Below are 25,778 nucleotides of genomic sequence, written 5' to 3' on the forward strand. Positions count from 1 at the left end.
GGGCTCTGAAAGTGAAGTGTCCAGTACAACTTCCTATAGAGCCTGTAAGAGTTCCTACTCCTCACTAACAGGCTGAACAGGGGATCAAGAGAGCAACTGCATAAAATACGTATTTCTACCCATCTCAGGAATTTAATCAATTCCTTTTAACTAAGGTAGATTATCTTGATTAAATTTATAATGTGAAGTCTTTTGGTGTGCAGGACAGTGTCTTGTTCTAGTATCTTCACAATCTTTCATACAGGCCTCCAGTGGCCACCAGCTCACGAATTACCTTTTTTAGAGCAAGTTATCATCTCTCAGTCATATGAATGTTATGTAACGACACAACTTTATCTCTAGTGCCTGCTATGAACAAAAGCACAGTGTTATTATTTCCCAAGAAATCCATCTAGCGGGGCCGACCAAAGGTGGTTATTGCAAACACTATCAAACACACATCTGGGGAACATCATTTGCCCAAACCTCTTGTCCTGCACGTGGTACAGAAGCTCTGCCCAGCCTTTTCCAAGCTCTGCTCTATCCAATGTGCTGCACTTACCCAGCACAGGGCTCTCCCCTGCAGTGCCATCCCCAGCTGGGCACAGCCTGGCCAGAGCTGCCCTGAGCCCTGCCAGCCCCTCTGCAGCCTTCTCTCAAGTGCTCCCCAAAACTCATTCACTTATTTTTGCATCATGATAAGGTATTATTACAGCCAATAAAAACAAACTTAGTCCCATGGGAAACACCAGGACTACAAAACCTGTTCTTACTTCAAATCGGTATGAAGAACATCAAAATCTTGTATCTTTTCACAACACAAAATATTAGAAATAATCTCCTGATATTCTTAAAATGCTACATTTAGGCTATTATACAACAGAAAGACTGAAATTGCCATTTTGAAATGGTGGGTTTTTGGCCATAATACTACTTTCCTAATCTTTCCTCAGAAATTTTAGAAATCAAAACTTCTAGCTTTTCTTCTGGATACAGCTGTCTATCTCCCAGCTTTCTCTGCTGAAACCTGCTTTCCTGAAGTCTTTGTTTATCCTTATGGATGAACAGCCCTGTTTTGCAGATGTCCTTATACAGTACCTCATCCAGAGCATCCCTGATCCTGGTTCCCCAAAGATCTTCTTAGAGCTGTCATCCATTGAAATTCATAATAGCAGCGATTAATAGGAGTAAGAATATAAAGCCAGCAGCAACAAGAGCTTAGTGGGAATGCTATACTTTTAAATGAAAGCTGATTAGTCTCAGCTGTTCCTTCTGGCTAACACTGAGCTGTAATAATTCTTGATTCCATCTGTTCTACTGCCTGGCCCTTTGTAGGGAAAAAAAAATTTATTTTTATGACTGGGAAGGCAAAGTATCAGCATTTTTAGTGACCCTCCAAACTATAAGGACTCAGGAAGAGGCATCGTTACCAAGAATCTGCACAGAATTTTCCTTTTTATTTCACTGCCTTTTGACTTAACACGCAATTGCACCTGTGAAGAACCTGATGCATCCCTGTGTCCTGACTCATCTTCAGACCCAATATTGCCAGGATTGATTGCAGTGACTCCACCTCAACCCAAAAAACCTGGCCCCCTCTTTTCAGCCAGTTCCCACGTGGGGGCTGCTCCCAGTGCTGCTTCCTGCCTTTGCCACCTACCTCTGCACTGGTGTGGGATGAACCCCAACTCTGCTCCCAGCCTGCCCACCACAGCAGGAGCCTGAGGTGCGGACGGGAAGCCGATTGCTGGAAGAGGTTTCCTCTCTCTGAAGGAAGGGCCTCTGCTCTGCTGCACAACACCAACTATCCCAATATTTCAAGGACTTTGCAGAGAAAACATCATTGCAGGTCAGAAGAACTGTACTGGGGGGAGAAGACCCTCTTAATACGGTGTGGGAATGCCACTGTGGGCAGGCACCGGGCTGGAGCCACTGCCACATGGGACAGACCTAGTGACCTTCCCAGCTGTGCTGCAGGATGCCACACCTGGCGGGGAGGCTGTGAGCAAAGCCAGGAGCAGTAGGAAATGGACTGCTAAGTGTCTCATTAAGTTCCATTAAAGGGTCTGACCACTATCCTTGGACTGACTGTCAGATGGAAAACATCTGCTTTATTTAATGATTTCTCATGATGCTTTTCAGATCCCAGCAAGTTTGAAATGTTGCCCCTTATGCACTTAGAGCACATTTCCCAATTAAGAGCAGAGTGGTTTTTTATAGTCAAGTGGGAGATTTGCAATGACTGTTGCAACCCAATTGTAAGGAAGATCTCCAGGGCTTTATCAAATTTTTCCTTGCAAAAATTAATCTTGGTAAGAAAAAGCGGAATTTAAACCCCCACAGCAGTTTCCCAGACGAGTTCTGCCCTGGGCATGCCTTCTCCTGGTCCCACCACAGTCCCTCACCAGAAGGCTGCAAGATGTGTCCAGGGGCTCAGTGCACAGAACTGGAGCCACTTCTGGTTACCACCAGGGTAAACAAGGACAGACTCACAGAGTCACTTATGAAGAGGCTGACCTCAAAGAACAAATGTATTGTCTGACAGCAGGAGACCGTTCCCCACAGGAAAGCACTTTCAAGGAGGTCATAACTTAGCCCTTATCACTTCTTGATGTAAAAAGAAAATGCTTTTACCAGTTAATGGCTCAGAAAAGTGCATGACTGGTTACTGTAACCACAACAACATATTCAAAAGCAGTGAGACAGAAAAGGAAGTGCTCAATAAGCATATGTTGTTTTTAATAAAGAATGACTTAGTGCTAAGTGGACCACACAGTTTCCAAGGTTGCTCGGCAAAAGCAGAACATGGGGGGACCCAACACCCTTGGGATGCCTCACTGTGTCCCATCCAATCATCAGCTACAGCATTACCCTGGCCTTCCCTCTCCTGTGCATCCTACCCCAGGCTGCAAACCAGGGCTGATATTCCCTTTGTCCACCTTCCCTATACAAAGCATTCAGCCTTCCCAGCTCCAGCACAAGGCTGTACCCAATTCTGTGCTTAATGTACTCCCTGGGTACTTAGGACTAAGATAATTTGGTCAGAACTGAGATTTGGAAAGATGATTTTGTTCTGGCCTCACATTAACTGATCATCTATTACACTGCAAGATCAGCCGCGTGTTATCAATATTTAGAGGTCTGAAAGCTCCCAGTGCAGATGTACCACAGACTGACAGTAATTTATTGTGTGGAATGGCTGAGATGAGACTGGAGGAGAAGTGCTACCATGCAGGTGGCTTCCTGAGAACAAGCACAATGAATCAGCCATCAGCACTTTAATATCCTTCCTGTGAAACTGTGGAAATGGGAGGGAAGTTGGCCCTCGCTCCACACACTGCTTCCCCTGCTCCCCATGAGCCAGACAGCAACATGTCCATGACACAGACTTCAAAATATCTGCCTTCCATGAGGGGCACCCTAAGTGGGGTCTAAACCTTGTTTGCAGGCTGCAGATGAAACAAACAAAATTCCCCTTCTTTCTACAGCAAAACCTTCATAGAAGTGGCTCACGGCACCCTTGCTCTGACCTCACATCCAAGCATTCACTTGGTGGGCAGCCCTGATCGCCCCCAGGTTGTCTGGTCGTGATTATAAAGACCTTCCTCCAGCTGCACTTCATTCTTCCACCTTGAAATGTGGGTAAGGTTACCCTCAGCTGCACAGCACAGGCAGGAAGCAATATCTAGAGTAAAAATCACTTGTCATGGCAAGTGAAACCTCAAACAAACCTGAGTCAATGCCCCAGGAACCACCAAGCCATGAAGATGCTGCTTGTTCTGGTTCAAGCAACAACGACCTCCTTACACTCTTCACTGCAAGAAAAATGCATTTTGCTCCTTCTTGGAGTGGCTGTGAGAAACACCAAGCTCAGGTAAAGGTTTGAATGGGAATGGGAATCCAGCTCCAGTGATGGTTCCTATGGAACAAACGGGCTCAAAACAAACAGCAGAACTCAAACAGCAACGAACAAGATTAGGATGAAATTTACAGAGAAAAAAAAATTGCCTCATTTAATCAAGCAAATCAGCATTATTACATTACCACCTTCTTTAGCTGAGCTGGTGTAACATCCCCCAGTGCCAGTATGCCAATCCCAAAGGCGTGCACACCATGTAGGGATGTGATGAAGACTGAGCATCTCTGAGCACTCACATCCAGCTGAGAAATGCTAACGCAATGTTTTTACTTAACCCCAGTACGTGGACCCCAGTTCTGAGAAGGCACAAAAGCAACTGCTGCTTTCACAAAATCAAGTCTCTGATAAGATGCTGCAAGGTTCCACACCATTTCCTGAAAGGGAGATAAGGACAGAGTTTGGACAACTCACATCCTGGGCAACAGTGGCTTGGAAAATCAACTCCGGGTACAAAAAGCAGTTTCAGGTAAACTCATCTGCTGATATGGAAAAGTAATTCTAGTACAGAGATGAAAAGTATTTTAAAGTCTCATAAAAACAATCAGAACAAAATGCACTTAAAACTTTACATTGAATCTAGCATCTCTGTCGTCCTTGCTTTTAGGGCCAGACTCGTACAGCTCAATAGGTCAGACCAAAGGTCACACAGGAGCACTCTGGGCTCCCAAAATACCATTCCTTCTGCAGGCTGCTGGAACATCATTTCTGTGGTCATGCCAAGGACCAGGGAGATGTCACTCATGCTGGCAGCAGCACTGACCTGCAGAGGGGTGGCTGTGCTGCCACCAGGGATGCAGCACAAGAGGTGGCTCTGACATGCTGGGTACAGCCTGTGGGTTCAAGTGCTCCCACATACACAAACCCTGGGGTTCATCCACATTTGTCTCCTTCCATCCCCTCTTCCCTCGCTGGGTCCAGAAGGTCTGGGTGTGCAGAGCTCTGGAAACCAGGCTGCAGGCTTGGAGACACAGTGCCTGCCTTCACTGCACGGTTCAACCAAGGAGAAGCTGATCCCTGCAGTCTGGGGCACCATGAGCTGACCTGGCTCTGTGGTTGCTCCTTCCCAACAGATAAAAAAATAACAGTAACTTTCCTTAAGGTTTTAAAATGTTTTTATCACAAGCTGTGAATGTTGAGACAAGAATCACCAAAAAAGCCCAAATCCTCAGCTGTCATGAACTAGCCCTTGGTAAAACTGTTATAAATGGGTCGTTTATTTACCAAGTGGGACTTGGTTCATGGGGAAATTCTGACTGAGTACTTAATTTAGGTTGGAGGAAACAGCCTCTGTGCTAACCCCCTCTGCTCTCATATTTCACACCACTTTGACAATCTCAAATGTTTTTCACTCATGCTGATGGTTTTCTTCTTGGTGTCAAAAAATTTCAGGACAACTTTAACATGTACCTTCAAATCATCTTCAAGCTAAAACAAACCTGAAAGGTGTGCACTTCCCCACAAAACACCCCCAAAATATCTGCTATTACTTCTACAGCTGAAGTGAAGTTAAAAACTTTAGACATCTTTGTTAAGCTTGGTAGGGAAAAAAAATCAAGCAGGACGAACTGTAGTGAGAATCATCTGCCTCAGCAGCTCCCGGACACAGCAGAAGAGGAGAGCAGCAAACCCCACTGAGGGGTCAGACTCTCCCTCGCTGGCTCTGCTGCAAAGAACTTTGCAAACGTCTCTTTTCAGCAATTCTGCCACTAAACTCCCGGTGGTGCTGCACTGGAAAGGAGAACTCTCACTCAAAATGAACAGCTCATTTTCAGGTAGATGAATTAATTCATTACTGGAAAGTCAGATAAAGGATTTGCAAGGTTGGGGTTTTTTTTGGTGGGAGAAAATGATGCAATGGTCTTGCTGTCACAGATTGGTATAAAAAATGGTTTAAAATTTCCTGTGCAAAACTGTATTCCAGTCCAGAAGGAAAAAGATACCCATGTGCACAGGGAAAAAATATACAGTTTTGGAGAAGATTTATTTCCTCTGAGGGAAATTATTGCATGTGTTAAGGTTATGAAGAAAGAAGACAGAAAATGTAGCCCAACTGAATGCTCATTAATAATGTCTGCATTCACCTGTCTCACCCATGCACAACTCTGTGTGTCAGAGGGTTCAACCTCCAGCACAGATACCTTCCCCTCTACTAATTAATTCTTTCCTAACACTCCTCTTTCCGAGTCATTTTCTCCATGAAAAAAAATTTAAATTAATACTTTGCCCGTATGTACTTAGTTAAGAATAATCCACTCAGATGTGATGGATGGATGGATGGATGGATGGCTGGCTGGCTGATCTGTAATATACTTGCTATACCGTATTTTATATTATTCTGCTTGCTTTCTTTCCCTATTTCTGCTCTTTATTAATTAATTCTCTCTCTCTGACTTTCCCCTTTAGTAATTCTCTGCTTGGTTTCCAGCCTAATTTTTATCAGTGGATTTTTCCATGACTCCTTTTTTTGGCCCCTTGAAGAGAATAACAAAACCTAAGTGTCCAAACCCCAGTCAGGCTCTCAGACCCTGCACATCCTTGCTAGCAAGCAGCACACTTTTTGCCCATTTTCACGTATTTTTTAACAAGCTGGCTTTCAAATAAAAATGACAGTGCTTAAATGATACAGCTTCTTTTTGGCAGAGATGATCACATTCCTAAGCAGTTCATCCAAAGGCTTTGCAAAGGCAATTCAAGCACATCCTTTTACCTGGGAGAATGGGACTGTTATTTCCCAGAGGCAAACACACTCTGATGCTAATTTAAACAGAGCTCATGTAACCATGTGCTCTGCTGTGAATGGCTAAGGATCACTAGGGCTTACACTACGTACACTTCCTACTTATGGAAATTTTAAATTACCCAAAATGAATATGAGCTGAGTTGAATATGTATGCCCACCACCCCCACTTCAAATTGAAAATTGCTTTTTTTATAACAAATGCCTATTTCAAGCAGAGTATTTGGAAAAGAAAAGCCCTTCCAAGCCAGGGTGTCCTCTGAAGCAAGTGGGAGAAGAAACAAGTTTTAAACCCACTCCTTTTGTTCCAAAATGTGGAATTTATTTTGTTATTTTTATAGTCACACACTTGCCATTGGCTCCAGCAGGCTTGGAAGGAAGCTTGTAGGGATGCTGGGAACAGGAGGAAGGGGTTGGTGGGAAGTAAATCTGTCCTCTCTACTGGAAATGAGAAGGATGTAATAAATTCTAGAGGGGGAGAGAAAGGAGAAATACAATAAATGAAATATTGAGGAAAGTGGATATTAAAAGAGGGGAAGTGACAAGAAGAAAGGAAATGAGAAGTCAGTTGTAAAAACCAACAAGCTGTTTATAAAATAGAGGCAATGAGGGAGCCAGTGAAGTTAGGGAACACCAAGTACAGTCTCTGGTGCCACCCCGGCAGAGGAGGCAGCCTGTTGGGAGACAGTAACTCCCCCTCTGCTCCCCCCTGCAAGGGGAGGACCGTGCCAGAGAAGGGGTTTGGGTGGAACCAAAGGTCATGCCAGCCCCAGCCCCACTGCTGAGGCTGCAGGGTGATACAGGGCAGGGTGTACCCAAAAATCCCCCTCGTGTCCATGGAAACTGGCAGGCAAAGCCAAGAGGAACCCCTGTGATCTGAAACTTGCCTGGAGTCCCTCTGGAGCCAGGCCAGTGTCCTGTCCTGTGGGCAGGAGCAGAGCCCAGCTCACCTTTAATGTCACTACAGGACTTCACCTTCTCTCCCCAGGCTTATCAAGCCCTTAGAGAACTTCACACATTCAGCCTCTCCCTTAAACTGGCTTTAGGCTTCCTCCTGAGCTAATTAGAAACAATTTCTGAGCTCCTCATTTAGGAAAGGGCCCTTCTTCAAAGCCCTTTCCAGGTGCCATGTGCAAACAGTAGCAGATCCAGGTTCCCTCTTCAGATCTCACTTGTCTGCACTGGAGGACTGCTCCTGGGAGATGTTTCAAAGGCTGAAGTGTCAGCATCAGAAAGAAAAGAGGTGTGTGGGTGTGAAGTTACTAAATGCAAATCTGTCAACCTCCTTTCATTTACAACCCTGAATATGCATGCATGCAAAAATATAGGGCTTATATTAAAGTTTTTGCTCTTGGAGCAGAAAATATCAAGGAAAAAAGAGACTGAAAGATAAGATAAGGCTGTGCAGGCCAGAATTCTGTCTCAACTAATCTTTTCTTTTTCATCAATAATGATTTCTGTTAATAAACCCTACCCTGCCTTAAAGATGAGATTGTCTTTTATCATCTCAGGCAAGAGCACTGTCAGCAGACAGACACCTTTTGTTGGTGACTGGTCAATGCACCAATGGACAGCAGATGGACTTTTTTAGTCTCCTACCCAAATAAAAGCTGTGTGGTGAATTGATGCCCATCCCAGAAGAGCACTAGCTTAAAAAGCACCTCAGGGTAGGAGTGGGGATTCTGAGGTGTCTGGGTGTTCCCAGCTGAGGAGGCCGCCTGGGCTCTGCCTCGAGGTCTGGGATAGCCCAAAGAGCTCCCTCCCAGAGACAGCCAGGAGAGCTGAGCTCAGCCAGGGACTGAACTCAGGCCACGGTGGGAGCCCTCTGCAGCAGGAACGAGGACACACACAGGGGTCTGGGACACTGCACCAGCCCTCCATAATGAAAAAAATTTGGGAATATGCACTGCTGCTCTTAAGCAAATGCATTCCTTACCGACCTTGCCACAGCCAAGAGGAATTAAAACTTACCCCATCTAATGGGAAGCCTGAATTCTGCCCCTTGGTCACCCTCAGTCTGTGTTTCTGCTGCCTGGTGGTGGCCTAGACATGTCACCTCCTCAGGGGGACACCTGCTTGCCAGCTCAGCAGGACTTTGACCATTTCCCCAGGACAGCTCGGGTGTCAGACACCACCAGTATGTTGCCACGATGCCCTGGGATGGCTGAGGCTCACTGAGCTACTGAAACACTCCTGTGCTCAGATCCAACTGGAAAACAGCAGTGTGGCAGAGGTAAAGCATGAAGGGCTGAAGGGGAAATATGTCCTGAAGAGACACCCTCGCCATTCATACGGAAACTGCGATTTTGTTATTGGTTTTGGTAAGTAAGTTTTACTTAAACAAAATTCCAGACTCTCAGCTGAGCATTATCCAAATGAGGAAGGTGTTGAGCTCACCAGCAAGGGTGCTGGCGGGTGCAGATGAAGATCCCGAATTTCCACGGCAGGGTTTTGAGAGCAGACACGTGTTCCCAGCACCCACAGCCAGCACTAAACAAACGGTGTTTGCGCACTCGATGAATTACACCAGGGGCACCAGCGCACCCGGGTTAGTAAAGAAACACTTGCTGCAACCAACAGACTAATGGTATCATCCAAATCCCTGAAAGATAAAATATACATGGGGTAAATGGTTCCACTTTTTATTCTGCAACAAATTGCATTATGAAAGGATTTCTCAGATGAGATTCTTCAGTATAATGCAATAGGCTACATGTGGAGAATGAAAATTAATGAGAATGTCTTTCCTTTTGCAAAGAACTATGGTACTTTGACTGATCTACCAGGTTTAAAGAAAAAGCAGTGAAAATACACACATAAATACATGCTTTCCCCATTTTGAACCTGGAAGCAGAAACGCTGCAGGTTGATGCTGTTCTGTCAGCTTCCTGCTTGTAGGATCAGGGCCACAGCTGGGAAGATAAAACATGCAAAGTGATTTGGGAATGCTTTTATCATTACAATTCTTGCCTGTCTAACAAAAGATCTTTGCTTATGACTGGAATTTAATCTTGGTAGTAATGGTGTGTACTACTAACAGTTTTTGATTACAGACATAGCCCTAAGTCTGATTTTCTGCCACCTTTACCCACTACAAGCACCAGTGCAGACGAGGAGAGCTCTGACATGGCACACAGCCCAAGGAGTGAAGAGCTCCCAGAAAGCTCAGCTCACTGGAGGCAGATTGCTGACTAAACCCTGTTGTGCCATAGGTAACACAGCCAAGAACACCGACCTGCTGAGCTCCTGGCCTCGGCACAAACTCAGTATTTCAGTGAGACCGTTCTGACTCTGACCCTCCTTCCCATGAGAAACTGCAACGCTGTGGCTGCACTACAGACACTGCTTCTGGTTACCTCCTCAGCAGATCCCACACCCTGCACAGAGCCAAGAGCCTCAGCCACAGGGCTGCTGGGATGGGCACAGGCACTGCTGAGTGCCTGACCAACACTGTTCCAGCTGCAACCCCTGATCTTCTACCACCGGAACACAAAACAAACCATTGATGGGACTTGGCAGCCAAGGTTACGGCTTTGGAATGAGGCTGATGGATTCTGAATGTGGGTGTGAATGTAAACCACCAGAAAAAGGTTTTCCAAGCAGAAATACAATTCTTTACTCTTACCATCCCAATTAACAAATGCAGCCTGACCACAAGCCCAGCTGTCTCGTAAGAGTATCTACTGACCAGGCATGGCAGCTTCTCATATGTGAGGGACTGGAAGAAGCTTTCAAGGAGGTTCAGGTATTTTCTGGTGACTGCTGGTCTGCCCACAGCTTTTCAAGCAGAACACTTCTAACCAGCCAGAGCAAAGCATTATTCACAGCCAGTCTTTCAGAGGAGATGCAATTAGCCTTAGGGGCATGATTGCCTCCTTCTAAATCTTACACACCAACATGAGCAACAGACAAATATCTCCACACCAGTGCAAAGTGTTGAGGAAGGGTTGAGTGAGTCAGTAAGAACAAATAAATCATGAATTGAAATTTAAATTCACGATACAAAGTTAAAACACAGAGCTACCCTTGTGGTGATTTCCACTTGAAAAAGGGGAAGAAAAAACCAAACATGCTGTCTTAAATCCAGATTGAGCCCAAGCCAAAAGTTTTAAATCTAGAGTTTTAAAGCTCTGAGTTTTGGCAGGTGTCTATTTCTGTTGTTTGTTTGTTGGAAGCTTCCCTGACCCCTGCTCCAAATCTCCAATGAAGTTTTTTCCAGGTTCCAGTATATAACTACATGGAGTCCACAACTGCCTAAAGGTTTGGATGTTGTTTCTCTCTGTCTATTCTCTGTATATGAATCTTTATCCATATCTTCTTTATAGCACATCTGTTCCTTGTCATGACATTAAGAAATGAAATGACTGTAGCATCAGGTTGATAGTGATACAAAAATACTATTTCAGAATACTTGTGTCAAGGAAATAAGATTTTATCAGACTTTCAGGACCTTTAAAATTAGAGAGAAATTTTCTGTAGCCTTGTGAGCCCACACTACAGGAAGGTGAAAGGAAAATCTATTTATCCATTTTTGAAGTAATCAATATACACTCACAAAACTCTCTATTTATAGGAGTACTTTGGGCTATTTACATACTCCCTGTATTTACTGCTGTCCTACAGGAACAGGAACTTCTACCTCCAGCTTGAAGTGCTCAGATTTTGGTTTAAGAACTACATGACCTGTAAAACCTCCCAGGACTCTCTACCAGCAGAGCTTTAAAGATGCCACAACATCAGTCACAGGATCGAACTCTTCCTGATGTGTGTGACCCTGCTGCAGGTACCACGGTGACGAGGAAACGGGGCAGGGACAACCGGAGCACATGCAAGGCACAGGGAATTTCCAGTTCCAGGTCACTCAACATTCATTTTGAATATGAGCAGAGATGTTTGGGTTTGGCCTTACAAGTAGCAAATTGGCTCCAGAGGCATCAGCCTAACGACAACCTAATTTTACCAACACTGCTTGACTCAGTAAAAATCCTACGGATTGAATAATTGCTGTATCAAAAAGGAAAGGCCATAACTATCACAATGACCCACACTGACTCCAATTGTTTCGTAAGAGAAGAACTGCTGTTTAGAAGACTGTCAGAGCCAGAGGAAAACAAAACAGCCCAACAACAGAAAGCCTGGTATTAAATGAGAGGGAAAAAAATAACTTGTCTTCTTTTACTGTCAGTCCTGTGATAACAAAATAAAGGGCTGCAAGTGCAGAGGGTTTGCTTTGGGTAGCAATGAAGCTTCATCAGATGATTCATGGCCAAGCCAGGATGACTGTACTCATCTACTCTCCTAACAGCACAAAAGGAGGTTGATTTCCTTAGTACAGATATTCCCAAGCCACTTGCAGATCAATACTGCCTCCTTCTCAGCTGGAAATTCAAGATCTTCAGGGATTCATCATGGGGAAATAGCGGTAAGGCCTCCAAAGACAGCCCAGCCTGGACGTGGTGATAGAGCTGGTGCACAAACAGGGCCTTGCACTGCTCCAGATCAGTGCTGCTCAGGAAGATAAATCATCAGTGCAATGGCCACTGGCTCTTGGGTAATGAATATTCTCTCCCTGCCATGGCTGCTGGACATAAATGTGAAGAAAAGATTTTGTTCATTTGTAAGAGTTACAAGTTAGTTATAAGAAATGCTCGCCTTTCTGGTACTGCTCCTACAAGTGTAATTAAAGGAAATATAAACTGTTAGTGCATCACTTAGAGAGTACAGGTGTTTTCTGGCATCTCACAGATTAGAAATGCAAATCTGGAAAACAATTAACTAATGTGGTAGAAATCAACAATTTGCATAAAGCTCTTTCAGGTCTTTCCTACCACAGCTGCAATAATTTCCCCAAGAAACAGCCAAAGGAAGTCTGTGCTGAACTCTGCTGCCCATGATGCAAGTTCCCAATCTCTCTGTCTAGAACACACACTAAATCTTTGTTTCACGCAGAGGCAGCTAAAGCATAAATTAAAGTCAAGATTTTCAAAAACAGGTGAGTGATGCTGGCTGCTGTTCCATGGCTCCCAAGGCCGGTTAACACAAACATGATCCCTGCTTGTCCGTGACACCAGGCATGCACTGCCTTCCCCGCAGAGGTGTCAGCAGAAAGCAGGCTGTGCTGGCTGCTGAACCTTATCAGCACTCCTGGAGCCGAGACAGCACCGCAGGAGGAGCCTCTGCCAGCGCTCCCCCGCACCTGCAGAACCAGAGATTGTCACAGAAGGATGCCAGAAAACTTCAAGTCCTAAATGTCCAACAGTATAAGGCATTTGAAGAGAGGGATTATTTGTGAACAGAACAACACCTGGCTCTGCACCTGCTGGGCTGTTTCGTAGGAAAGCATTAGTCCAGCTCCTGAGTGGCTCAAAATGAAGCCCTGGGCAGTCAGTTCCAGAGAAGGCTCCAAGCCAAGGGCTCAAGTCTTGCCCATGACACCAAACAAACCCTCTGGGCAGCCAGAGCTCTGCTGCTCTCCCTATTCCTCATGACTGTTCCAGGCCTTGGAGCATGTCTCCAGGCAAGCAGGCACGCTCTTTAGTCATTCAATTTCACAGGCCTCCCAAATGTTCTGTTCGTTTTTTAATGACACAGAAATTTCATATTGTGAATCAATGACTGTCTTGTCCAGATCCTGACAATTTTACTCAGATAAATTAATTCTCCCTCTGGCTGGCAGTCAAAGAAACTGCTTGAGTAAGAATTACTTACATGAGAAAGGGTTTGCAATATCAAGCCCATTAAACTCTTAGTTTATTAGGTGAAGGGAACAGATCTGCACTTCAAACTGTATCTATTTCACTTATTAGAATTTCTTATGTTTTTTGTTCTGTTTCAGATCATTCACTTATTTACTCTGAGCTTATTGTGCCTTCTGTCAGTGTCAATATGGCTCAGCTGGCAGCAGATGCTCCGCTAGGTCTGAGCACGCTGGTGTGAAATAACGAGAGTCGAATGAGAATTGATGTGAACTTTTGCCTGAAATCTGAGCTGAAACCTTCGTATTTATGAAACTCTGCTTCTAATTTATGTACCAGCTCCACCAGATATACTCATTTTAAAAATACTGTCTTCCAATTTAGTTGGAGGACACGAGTACTGGCAGGGTGAGGAACAGCCCACTCTACAGTTCCCTAAACCCATTTTGTTAAAACGTTAAGTTCTGGAGCTGTCATTCGAGGAAGCGTGCTCACCAATCTTGTGAGGTTTGCCCACTCACAGTCAGCTCAAATGCAACGTCCCACCAATACTTGGGTTCAAGAGGAACACCGCTACCTCACAACAGGATTTTTTAACATCTGAAAATGCTCTGGGGATGAGGATGGAGGGTCTAAATTGATCCCTTACTTATGTGCATTCAAAGTAATCAGAGTAAGGAAAGGAGAAGACTGCTTGATAAAGCAGACAGCGTCTTGTGCTGTGATTCTGAAACGAGCTCTCTGATTTTTAGATACCTCCCGAGGCTTTGAATAAACAGAACTGTACTTCACCAATTATCACGCATGTTTTGCTTATCTCCCCAGTGGATTTCATTTTAGAAGAAACGTACTGCTCAATATTCAGAGCTGTTTGGATAAAATTACAAAAATGAAAAACAATGTGATGGCACCTGCAGCATCAGCAGAACGTAAAATATGAAAGGCCTTATCAGTTCGATTATTTGGACCATCCCATTTGCTGGTAAAAGCTAATATATAGGCATTATATCCCAAGACTCCCTAATCCATTCTAGATTTTGGATTCCTTTGTTAATCCCACATTGCCTAATGAAAGCAGTTCAGTATGGAAATGCAAGTTTCTTGATACAATTTTTATTCAACAGACTTTTTCCTTTCCCAGACCTTTTTTATATTTTCCATCCAGGAACTCAGCAGGTCTAACTCCAAGAACTACCTTATCTATGGAGAAGTTAGTTTCTGAAACCAAGGCTTCAAGGGCATTATCTAAGTAGGACAACTTTTCCATTTCCTTTGTTACTGAGTAGTTTCTGTGCCACACAAAAGATTTATCCTGTTTTCTAGGATTCATACAGGGGTGTCTGGTTCCAGCACGCAGGAGTCATGCCAAGAGGACGGCATTCACACTGCGACTGAAGAGTTTCCTTTGGAAACCTCTTTCAGTTGTGCTGCAGTTCCCAAAAGCAACCATAAAACTCTGAATCTTGGGCATAACGACTCCTTTTTCTTCCCCACTGGCTCCCCATCAGTTTTTCTCAGTACTCTTTTCAAAAGAAGCCTTTTGACTGACAATGTGAACTTTTATAATCAAGCTGGATTCTCAGTTTCTGCACCTCATCCTTTGCAGTAAAAGTTCTGCATGGAAAAGATGCTTTTAGTAGGCTTGCAAGGATGTAAATGGCCAGGAGCAGTAAACATTTCTCTGGAGGCTGCCAAGTAGAACAGAACTGAATTCAGCTCCTCTTAGCACTGTTGTAACTGCAGGGCTACACGAAGGTAAAAAGACACAAAGAAGTGTTTAATAAACTCTCTCCCAATACCCCACACGGCAGAGAGTGGATGGTGACGGTCTGGATTGATGGGAGCAGTTCTGGGGAACTGGGCTGCCCTTTACTTACTTTTAGCTCATGATCTGCTGAATTTTGTTTGTCCCAGCACTGCTGCAACAGCCGGAGCTCCGGGTGCTGTCCTGCACACAGGCATACGCAGGAGCAGGCACACTTCCACCTCCTCACTCAGCTTTTCCTGCAGCCCATTCTCACCCCTGTTTCATACTCTCATCACCACCACTTTTTCCCATGAATCTGTAACCAGGTTTAACACTTTGGGCGATTTCTCATCGGAGCAGCAACAGCCTTCTGAAAGTAACCCACAAACAAAACATCAACAGGATGCAGCAACAGCACTGACCAGTCAGGGCACATCTTTCTCTTCTTGGCTAACTGTAGATGCTTATGGGAGGGTATAGGAAGAAGGAAATCTTATTTTCCTATCCACACTTCCCTGGCCTCTGGGGAGTGGTAATTTCCAGGTGCTTCTAAGCCAAACATAATGCCACTGTACTTTGCAGCATTTTTCTTTCAAGAATTTACCTAGATGATATTGGAACCCATACAAACGTTTGGATCCTTGGGCTCCCACAGCAGTGAGTCCCCAGCTGAACAATGAGCTGCGTGGAAAACACTTCCTGTAAATTTAATAAACGTGATGGGTCCTTGCATTTCAGTGTCAGCCTGGGTTAGTTCCTGCTCCAGTTCTGAGTTTGTTTTCCAGTGCCAGCCCACTCCTGTTGGTTTGGGGAGCCCTGGGAGACTGTCTCTGACTGCTCCAGCATCCTGGTTCAGATGTTCACCCTCAGACAGGCTGTGAGCCCCTCGGGCTGAGCCATCTTGTCAGCAGCTCGAGGCAGGGGCTGTGCTGAGTCACTGTGACAGGAGCTGCTCATTAGCTCAACGTGCAGCACGAGAGGGAGGGGAAGCCCTCCTGGGCTTCCCAGAGGAGGCGGACAGCTCTCAGAAGGAAAGGCAGGTGCAGAAAAGATGCCGATGTTTCATAATGGTATTTTCTTTTAATTAAGACACATTCTATAGAAACAGAGTCAGTGTGGAATGTGATCTTGCTTCTGAACTTGAAGACACATATCAGGAAAAATAATCAACACCTCAAAAATCCACATAAATACTAACATACATATTTTCCTGGTGAACTGAGCCCAGCTCTACAAGAAGGAGGCACAAATGCCTGGTGTGCATGGACCTCTACACCCCACAGGCACCTACACTGCTGGTCCCAAGGCGTAGCACCTACACCAAATTTAGGAGACAAAAGCAGCACATTTCTCCTTGGCTCTGATGGATCATAGCAAAGTAACCTCTAATTTGGTTATCTGAGCACACAAACTCAGTGGGCCACGCCCAGAACCTGGCAATGCTCTTCTCGCACTCTGCAAGTCACGCCGTCTGCTCCAGTCCTTATCTGCTCACCACTCTCACTTGCCAGACATGTTTTGCAATGTGACAGTGAGGAGTTGTGAGTAGCCTGGAAGCCCTGGAATTCAGTATTCCTCGTTTGCTGGTCCAGGTCCAAAACCCGTTGTTCAAAGTAATCTGTGTGATCCAAGGTGCGAAGCTCTCAGACTTGAGTCCAACTCCAAATTCTGCCAAGGCTTTTTTTTGTCTTCATGGCAGTTTTGTGTCACTGTGACCCCAGTGAGCAATGCAAGGACTGAAAAACTGGGTGTTAAGAGCCACGCTGCCATTTCAGCCACATTTCTGAGCTTGCTGAGCCCCAAACTTCGGCTCTGAGCAATATGTGAAATTTGAGCTTATAAAAACTTTCTGCCTTTTCACCCAAGGACTTTAGTATTGATTAGCAAATGACCAGCAAAGGAAGAGGATGCACTTTTAGTCTTTTATCTACTTTGCATTTATATTATTTATCTCACAGGACATTTCAACTCCTCTTGCACAAACAGCAACTTCACTGTGGGTTTTTATCAGCAGCTCTGTTGGGAAAGCACTGCCCAGGTGTCCAACTGCAGGTCTGTCAGGATCAGTGCAGTGCACAGCCCTGGAGCATCACTCTGCCATGGCTGGGCTCCTCTTAGGGAGCCTCAGCCGAGGAGGTGCTGAGTATGCTCAGCTCCCAGCACCTGCTGCGAGGGATGGATGCACAGCAGCATCTCTGTGGATTTCAGATGCCTGGGGGATGGCTTGCTGAGAAAAGCAGCGTAATAGTTTTAAGACCTTCAGCTTGCTGAATCTCCTAATAATTCTCCCATGGGAGGATTCTGCCGTCTGCATTTCCCTGCTGGAGACAGCAGGCAGTCTGTCCCCAGAAATCTGGAATCACACTGGTCCCACCTGAGACAAGCACCCAAAGGCAGAAGCACCGCATCATTTAGACCAGCACAGATCTCTCTTCCTGCTGCAGGGAACCACTGTTTGCTCAGGGACCCGACCCCAGGAGTGTCCCACACCACAGAGCAGGGCCAGGCAGGCACAGGCAGCTCAGCCAAAGGTTGCAGGTCCCTTCAGCAGGTGGGGGACAAGTCTGTGAGCAGCAGGCTCTGCAGCTACACTGCCAGACACAGTTCAGCTCACAGCTAACCCCAAACATCCCAGTCAGTCGCCCTGGTTGGAGGCTGAGCCAGTGAGTCCGGGCTGGAGTATCAGGAGCCTGTGATGCTACACTGAGACCCACCAAGCCTCCTCTGTGCCAGGCACCAGCCAGCACCCACCTCCGTGCGCAGCACTGCTGTAGGACTGAACCAGAGCACACGGTGTGCAGCACTGAGCTGAGCTGCAGGCGTCACTTACAGCAGTGTCCAAGGCTAAAGGTGTCACAAAACATTTAGCAGGTCAGGCTGGTCCTACAGCGCCTGGGAACCTCCTTAGGACACACGCTCCTGTCCCCACACTGACCCCACAGCTGTCCTGCCCCGCTGCCCTCTTTGCTGAGAGGCAGCAGCAGCAGTCAGGGCTGTCAGCACACAGCAGGTCAGAGCATCCTCCTCACTGTGGGGATGCTGAACACTTACCCAGCACAGAGCAAGGTGCTGTTACAGAAAGGAAAACATGGATCTGCACCTCAGACCCTGCCATTGAAGAGAATCCACTGTATAAAGGTACAGCCTGCATTCATGGTAAAAAACTCTTTATACTGACATGCAAATTTAACCAGATGAAGCTTCTGATTATTTCCCCTAGCTCTTGGTTTATGCTATTTCCCTGAGGTGGAAAAATGCTCTTTGCCAGTAATTCATTATAAATACCCTAGCCATTCCCATTAGCTACAGCAGGTCTCCACTGCACTGTTCAGTATTAAAATATGCATAAACTTCTCTCCAACTCACCAAAACCAATTTTTGAACCACTCTGAGAATCTAATCACATTCAGTTCTCTTGGCTACACTCAACGTGCATGCTTCACACAATATTTACTTTCAGTTCAGGTACCAAACTTATACTTGACAGTTTAATTTACATAGAGGGGACAATGTTAGCTGAATGCTCTCTTAGGGTAAATTATATGTACAACTCTGCACAGGGTCTTACACCAAAGTGCTCCTTAAACCCCTGCTAACTCTGCACCAAGTGACATCAGACAAGAAATGGCAAAATTAAGCCATGTACAGCGCCAATATTTAATCAAAAGTATTGGACACCCTGGGATAGTTAACAAAGCCAGCATAAACACCTCTTCCTAAGAGCCATCCTACAGAAGGCTGAGTGCCCTGAACTGCCAGTAGATAAGCTGGAAGGCTGTATGGGGGACGGACAGACTAGACCCTATCACACGTGGTCAGGGCAAAGGACCACTCTTAGGTAGAGGCTCCCTCAGGCTGGGAGAAGCTGCAAGCAACTGCCTGTGACACTGGTAAATTAAATACTTTGGTAAAACACAGGAACCCAGAACGAGACAAGATGGGAAACAAACCCTCTTTCTAAGCTGAGCTGCACTGCTCCTGGGACTGGCCAGAACTATGCCAGGAGCAGCATATAATCAATTTTACTGTTTCTGACAATGTATCCAGGATAAACAAGCACAAAATCACCTGCACTGAAATGTCCTATAGGAAAAACATGCATTTCACTGGCAATCATTACGCTATTTGAAAAAATCTAACATGATGGTTCATGGAAAACACATGGCTGGAGGTTCACAGGCTGTTTTCTAAATGTGCTGTATTTCGGGTTGTTCCAGCCTGTGCAGAATCCAAGAAGAACACCCAATTCCCTTCACCGCCACATGCCTTCCCCTTAAGGAACTTCACTCAGCTGCTGCTCTGAATCGCTGAGAGCCTCCTCTGTCATATCACCATCACTTTAATGAGAAAGCAATAGCTCCAGGACTGCGTGTCTGACAAACAGATCCTTAAAATGGATTTTGCTTTTTTGTTCAAGACAACAAAATAACACATCAAATTCATGGGATATGAAACCTGGAAAACTCAAGTGTGGTATATATGGTGGTCATCTGAAAGATGTAGTCGTTCACAGAAACAGAAGTAAGATAAAATAAAAGCCACCCTAAAATACGAAATGATTCATGGTGTGGTTACGTAAGACAGCAGTGCCACAACACCGTTTAAGTCATCTTGCAGCAGCATGACGCTGGTGTGAGAGGGATGAATCAAACCTGTGTTTTCATTTGGAAAGGATGCTCAAGCACCAAGGGCTGCGGCTTCAAATAGCTCCTAACAAGGTCCCTCCAAAATAAAATTTCGAGGGTGGGTTCAGCTTGGGAGGTGCAGTCACACAACACCCATGGACTTTGGGAGGAAACTGGCTGCAGGAAAGAAACCATTTCAAACACGGTGTTCTGTGAAGGTCGCTTCCCTTCCCTGCAGGCCAGGACTTTGGATGTGCTCCTATAACACATGTTGACAATTACATATTTAGTTTAACAGTTTATCTTTCTTTTGCTTAGCTGAATTGCTGCCTTGTCCCCAAGGAACTTTTATCATTACATTAAAGATCTTACTTTTGCTTTAACTGACAGATGCCGCCAACTATCTATAAACTCTGGCGGCCAACTACAGATATCTGTTCTCTGCAGATTTGTTATACATCACTGATCCCCCCACGGAGAAAATTCACCTCATTCTTGGGTACAGTCACTGGGGTGAAGCAAACCACACTGCAGGCTGCCTCTGAGGTCAGATACCTGGGTCCCCTCTGCACAGACACAAGAATCACAACAGAACCAAAACCAAGTGATCGTGATACAGACCACAACATTCTCTCTCTTTATTAAATTGCATCATCAATGCTCATTTCATTTCTCTCTGGAAATGGTGCAACTATATCTGCTGTAGTTATCTACAGTTTAAGTGCCTATTTCCCCTGTTCTCTTGCTTCAGGAACTTGACAGTGTTTTGTGGGGCTTTTGCACTTGATCAATCCCATGTTGCCATCTGTCTGCTCCTGACAAATCCCATTCAGGAACACATCCCTGTACAGGCTTTGAAACCCTCAGCATGTGTAGATGGATGTCACTTACTTGAGTTGATCTGTTCCCCACACTCCCTGGTGGCTTTCCTTGAACAGGTGAGTGTTCAGCTGGTATAAATCAGCTGAGCTCTCCTGGGACTCATTTATATCAACCAAGAACACAGCCCAAAATATAGAGTTCATTTCCCATGCATCAGACTGTCAGACTGCATCCCTTGCTGAAAGGACTGTTATCAGCAAAAGAAATGCTAGAAACACTTAAAAAATAGTGCTGGAACTGGATTTCTGGCAACCTTTTTGCACGGGATGTGAAGCAGGGGCAGATGCCCCTCACCAGCCCTTGTCCATTCCCTGGGCTCATTGATAGGGACAGGAGTTGGTTTTTCCCTCCACGAGTTCCTTGTGATTATTGCAAAGAACAAAACAACCTAACCAGAAGGCAGCAGGGGAAAAACACAAGATTATTGAGAACTTAGGTGACAACTTCCTTTAGAAAAGTCGATCAAATTAAATGGACACCTGTCTTTGTGAAGAGTATTTAAGAGTATGAAGCTGGGAAACCACACAACAAAAGTCTGTTTAAGGCCTTGCCAAGCCCATCAAGTTCAAGAAGAATAAAAAAATAAATGTAAGAAAATATAGTTGTCTAATAAAGAAACAAAGATGACCACTGTTACTAAGGGGAAAATAGAGAGATATCACCAGATAATTTTGCAATGCCATAAACTATGAAATTCAAAGATACTAAAGGACTTAAGGAAGACACTATTCATGGAACATAAGCACATGAAGAACTACCCTCAATCAATGCAAAGAACAAAAATTACAACCAAAATGAATCTCAGATGCCTAGATGCCCATCAAGCTAAAAGCTGGACTTAATCTAAATCAGGGTAACATTCTGCCCTTTCTCCTCACATCAAGGGCTATCAGAAGTGCTACTCCATCCTCTCGGTGGCCCCTGCAGCTCCAGGTTGTGTCTCACAATGAGAAGTTACTGCTCCACTGCAGGTAAATCCCCACCCCACCTCCTTCACCCTTGCAGAGACAGAAGAGATTTCTCCAGAACGCGTGCACGGAAAGCACCGAGCCACTCCAGCTTTGGCTCTGGGCACCAACCTCTGCAGCCCGGCCTGAGCCACGGCTCCAGGGCACGTCCTGAGAAGGGACGGAGCCGCGGCAGCCGGCACGGCACGGCATGGCACGTGGCACAGCATGGCACAGCACGGCACGGCACGGCACGTGGCACAGCATGGCACAGCACGGCACAGCATGGCACAGCATGGCATGGCACATGGCACAGCACATGGCACAGCACGGCACAGCATGGCACAGCATGGCACGGCATGGCATGGCACATGGCACAGCACATGGCACAGCATGGCACAGCATGGCATGGCACAGCACGGCACGGCACATGGCACAGCACAGCATGGCACAGCACAGCATGGCACAGGGCGGCACATAGCATGGCACGGCACGTGGCACAGCACGGCACAGCACGGCACAGCATGGCACAGCACAGCATGGCACATGGCACAGCACATGGCACAGCACATGGCACAGCATGGCACAGCATGGCATGGCACAGCACGGCACGGCACGTGGCACAGCACAGCATAGCACAGCATGGCACAGGGCGGCACATAGCACAGCACGGCACGTGGCACAGCATGGCACAGGGTGGCACAGCATATGGCACAGCACAGCATGGCATGGCACATGGCACAGCATGGCATGGCACAGCATGGCACAGGGTGGCACACAGCACGGCATGGCATGGCACAGCATGGCACGGCACACGACACAGCATGGCATGGCACATGGCACAGCGTGGCACAGGGTGGCACATGGCACAGGGTGGCACACGGCACGGCATGGCACAGGGTGGCACAGCATGGCACAGGGTGGCACAGCACAGCATGGCACAGCACAAGGTGGCACATGGCACAGCATGGCACATGGCAAAGGGCAGCACATGGCACAGGGTGGCACATGTGGTATAAATGGGTGGCCCAGCATGGCACATGGCACAGCACGGCACATGGGACAGCACAGGGTGGCACATGGCACAGGGTGGCACAGCATGGCGCAGCACAGGGTGGCCCATGGCACACGGCACAGCATGGCACACGGCACAGCATGGCACATGGCACAGGGTGGCACAGGGTGGCACAGGGTGGCACATGGCACAGCCAGGGCACTCTGCAGTGCCCCTGTGAGTGACCCTGGGCGGTCCCAGCGCTGTGACCACGCGGGATCAGGGCCTGGGCCCGTTCTGGCGGTGCGGGCACAGCCCAGCGGAGCCGGGCACGAGCCCTGCTGAGCCAACAGCCCGAGCAGCACAGGCAGGCGCCGCTCTCTGAAACGCTCCTTGGTCCCGAAGCACGGCCGGGCCTGAGCTGCTCTTGCTCTGGCAGACACAAGAGGAAAAAATATACAAAGCTGCCCCTTCTCCCAGCTGTCAGGATTGCAAAATAAATGAGAGATTTGAGTAAGTTTGCTTTATTTTTATAAGAATTAAGGGAATAATTTATAGAAGAGAATCATTTGTAGTAGATAATAGAATACATTTTTCTCTATTTTCCTCCTTGGGAAAAATCTTTTAAGACTGTAAAATTAAAGCTCCTGAACACAGTTCAACTAAATGTTTTTAACTGGAAAATGGTCTATTTTTTAAAATTTACTTTTTTTCTTTTTTTATAAAAACACTGCTTGCTCTTGTGAGAAACATCACTGAAAATTATTAACTGCATTATTTATCAAAACTACTAATAAAACTGTTCTTCACTCACTCACCTACTTGAAGACATAAAATTTCTATTTGAAAATCCTGGCCAAACAAAAAAAAAAAATTACTTTCTCTAATTCCTTTAATTACAGTAATACAGATTATGTAGGAAGACACAAACCATGTTCAGGAATGTGTGTGATACACAAAGTTGTCCCTTCCCCTCAGGACCCCACTCTGATCAGCCCAGTCAGTCCACAGTGACCAAGAGAGAGGATCCTTTCTTGGCTGGCTTTTTTTTTATAGGTCACACTTCGGGATTATTCAAAGGCACCACCATTTGATTCCATACATCCATATGTGTTCCTGATGGAAAAGATTAATAAACCAGAACCAGACTATCACCACTACACCGACTTTGCTGTCAAACCTCACCCATTACAGGTTATAAGCAGATCTGTTGCAACGGTAAATTATTCATTTACTAAGTTCTTACCACAATTCCACTGAGAACAGAATTAGAAATATTTACTTACTGATGTATATAGGTATCCTTCACTGTTCATTGCCAGATATAGTTTTGTTTGAACCCCCTGAATCGCCACCACTCGTAAACCCACAGGTATGAGGTTAAACAAAGCTAGGAGAGAAAGGAGATGGAGAGCACAATTAATCCTTCAGAGTATGCAGATTAGATAGAAAATTAAACTATAATTACCAGAACCAAATAAAAAATGTCTATTCGTGCATATATTAATTTCTGTGGGTGCTGCAGAGCAGTACTTCTACCATCATGTCCTTTTACAGCAATTTCTACCAATAGCTGAAATTATCTGAGGGGAGCAGGGCATCTCCCTCGTTCTGAAGATGGTGAATTGCTGACAGCTAAAATGACTTACCTGCCTCATGAGCAGAATCCAGGCTCTGCTGAGTAGAATTAAACACAGTTTGGTTTTTGTTAGGGATTTTTTTTTTTTTAAGTGCAAAAAGGAAATAAAAAAGGAATCCAGAAGCAAACAAACAAAAAAAAATTTTCAAGACAATCAGAACTTTTTTTCCAGATCAGTAAACATTTTGACCAAAATGAAGGAAGAAGATGAAATTCAGAAAAGTTAAAAACCATCATTAGCATCTCAGAATGTTTCCACTCATAACTCATTGGGGTTTAATTTTTCCTCTTTTTTAGAGGAGAATGGGTTTGAAAAAACAGAGTTAAATAACTTCAAAATGAAATGAAATGGCAGCATATTCTTTAGATCAACCCCTGAATCTGTGCTTTCGAAATTGAGCTGCTTTGAATGTTCTGCTTGAGTTTCTGCTTGTACACATGCTAATAGTGGCAGTATTTATAAGCACAGAACCATCTCTTCAAAAAATGAAGATTCCGGTTTGCAAAGTGGCAAATTATAAAAAATAAAAAAAGAAAAAAAAAGGAAAAAAGCAAAGCTCTGCCATATCTTAGATTCATGGATATGTTAAAACTGAACACAAGAAATAATGAGGTGAATACAGTACTCTGTGTTCAGTATGTAGGATTAATAATAAAGGGGAGTTAAGAAAATTATCATAACCCAAAGCATCTCCTTCCAGTCTATAACAGAAATGCAGAGATAGGATGAAGTAATGCCAAACTACCTCTCATTTCCAGTGATTTATTACTTGGCTGGAAAACTCTGGTCTGCTTCAGGCTGAAGTTTGGTATTTATGGTCACTGTCTAAAGCCAATTTAAAACTGAAATATGAATTTGAAATATTTTTATTATTTTCAAAATTACGAGCTAAGAATTATGACCCATTATAAATTCCTTTTTCAGCCTGAAAACCCCCAAATGGTCATACTTTTGGAAAAAAAAAAAAAATTACAGCTTGACAGCATTTAACACAGATCCTAAATTCTGGGTACGGGGCTCTCAAGAGCGCATCGAGCGCCATGAGGTCGGGGCACCTCTGAGCACTGCACTTCCCACAATGGCTGAACGTAGCAGAAAAGCTGGAACTTTCCAGAACTAACAAATAAATGTAGGGCATCATAAAATCTGTGTTTTTCTTTACCTTTCACACCCACGGGTGTACATGCAGACACAAACACATGCAGACCCTCCTCAGGCTCACCTCCAGCACAAAATCAACACCCATTACTTTCTCTTCACTAAAGCAAAATTCTCTAGTTCTGTGCAGCTTTTAGCAAAAGAAACTTAGATTTTCAGTCTGGGAAATGGATTTTTCATTCATTCTATCAGATGCTTGAGTTTATTTGGGGGAGAAAATATTCCCTGTCTGTCTCAGTAAATATTCCCTTGGACAGGGGTCCTTTGCAGTTCAACCCCAAAAAGCAGCACCTGGTCTTCATGTAGGCTGGAGAGAACGATTTAAAGCTCAGCATGCAGGCAGAACCTGCAGGTCTCTTTTGAAAGGGGATTTCTTAATGGCACATTTACAAGCAGGGCAGGTGTTTGGGCGTTTTCAGCACACTGTAAATTGCGCTGTGAGTAACCAGCTGAAG

General features: G+C 45.2%; 1 protein-coding gene across 6 annotated transcripts in view; it reads right to left on the reverse strand.

The window, feature by feature from the left end:
- FGF13 (fibroblast growth factor 13) overlaps positions 1–25,778 on the reverse strand; it is a 239,877-nt gene that overhangs the window by 25,413 nt on the left and 188,686 nt on the right. For all 6 annotated transcript variants that reach the window (XM_032123717.1, XM_032123722.1, XM_032123719.1 and 3 more), the window contains one exon: positions 23,812–23,915. In XM_032123717.1, the coding sequence (XP_031979608.1) occupies positions 23,812–23,915 (104 nt within the window). The remainder of the gene's footprint in view (positions 1–23,811; positions 23,916–25,778) is intronic.

The sequence above is a fragment of the Corvus moneduloides genome, chromosome 14, assembly GCF_009650955.1.
Source record: "Corvus moneduloides isolate bCorMon1 chromosome 14, bCorMon1.pri, whole genome shotgun sequence".
Lineage (NCBI taxonomy): Eukaryota > Metazoa > Chordata > Aves > Passeriformes > Corvidae > Corvus > Corvus moneduloides.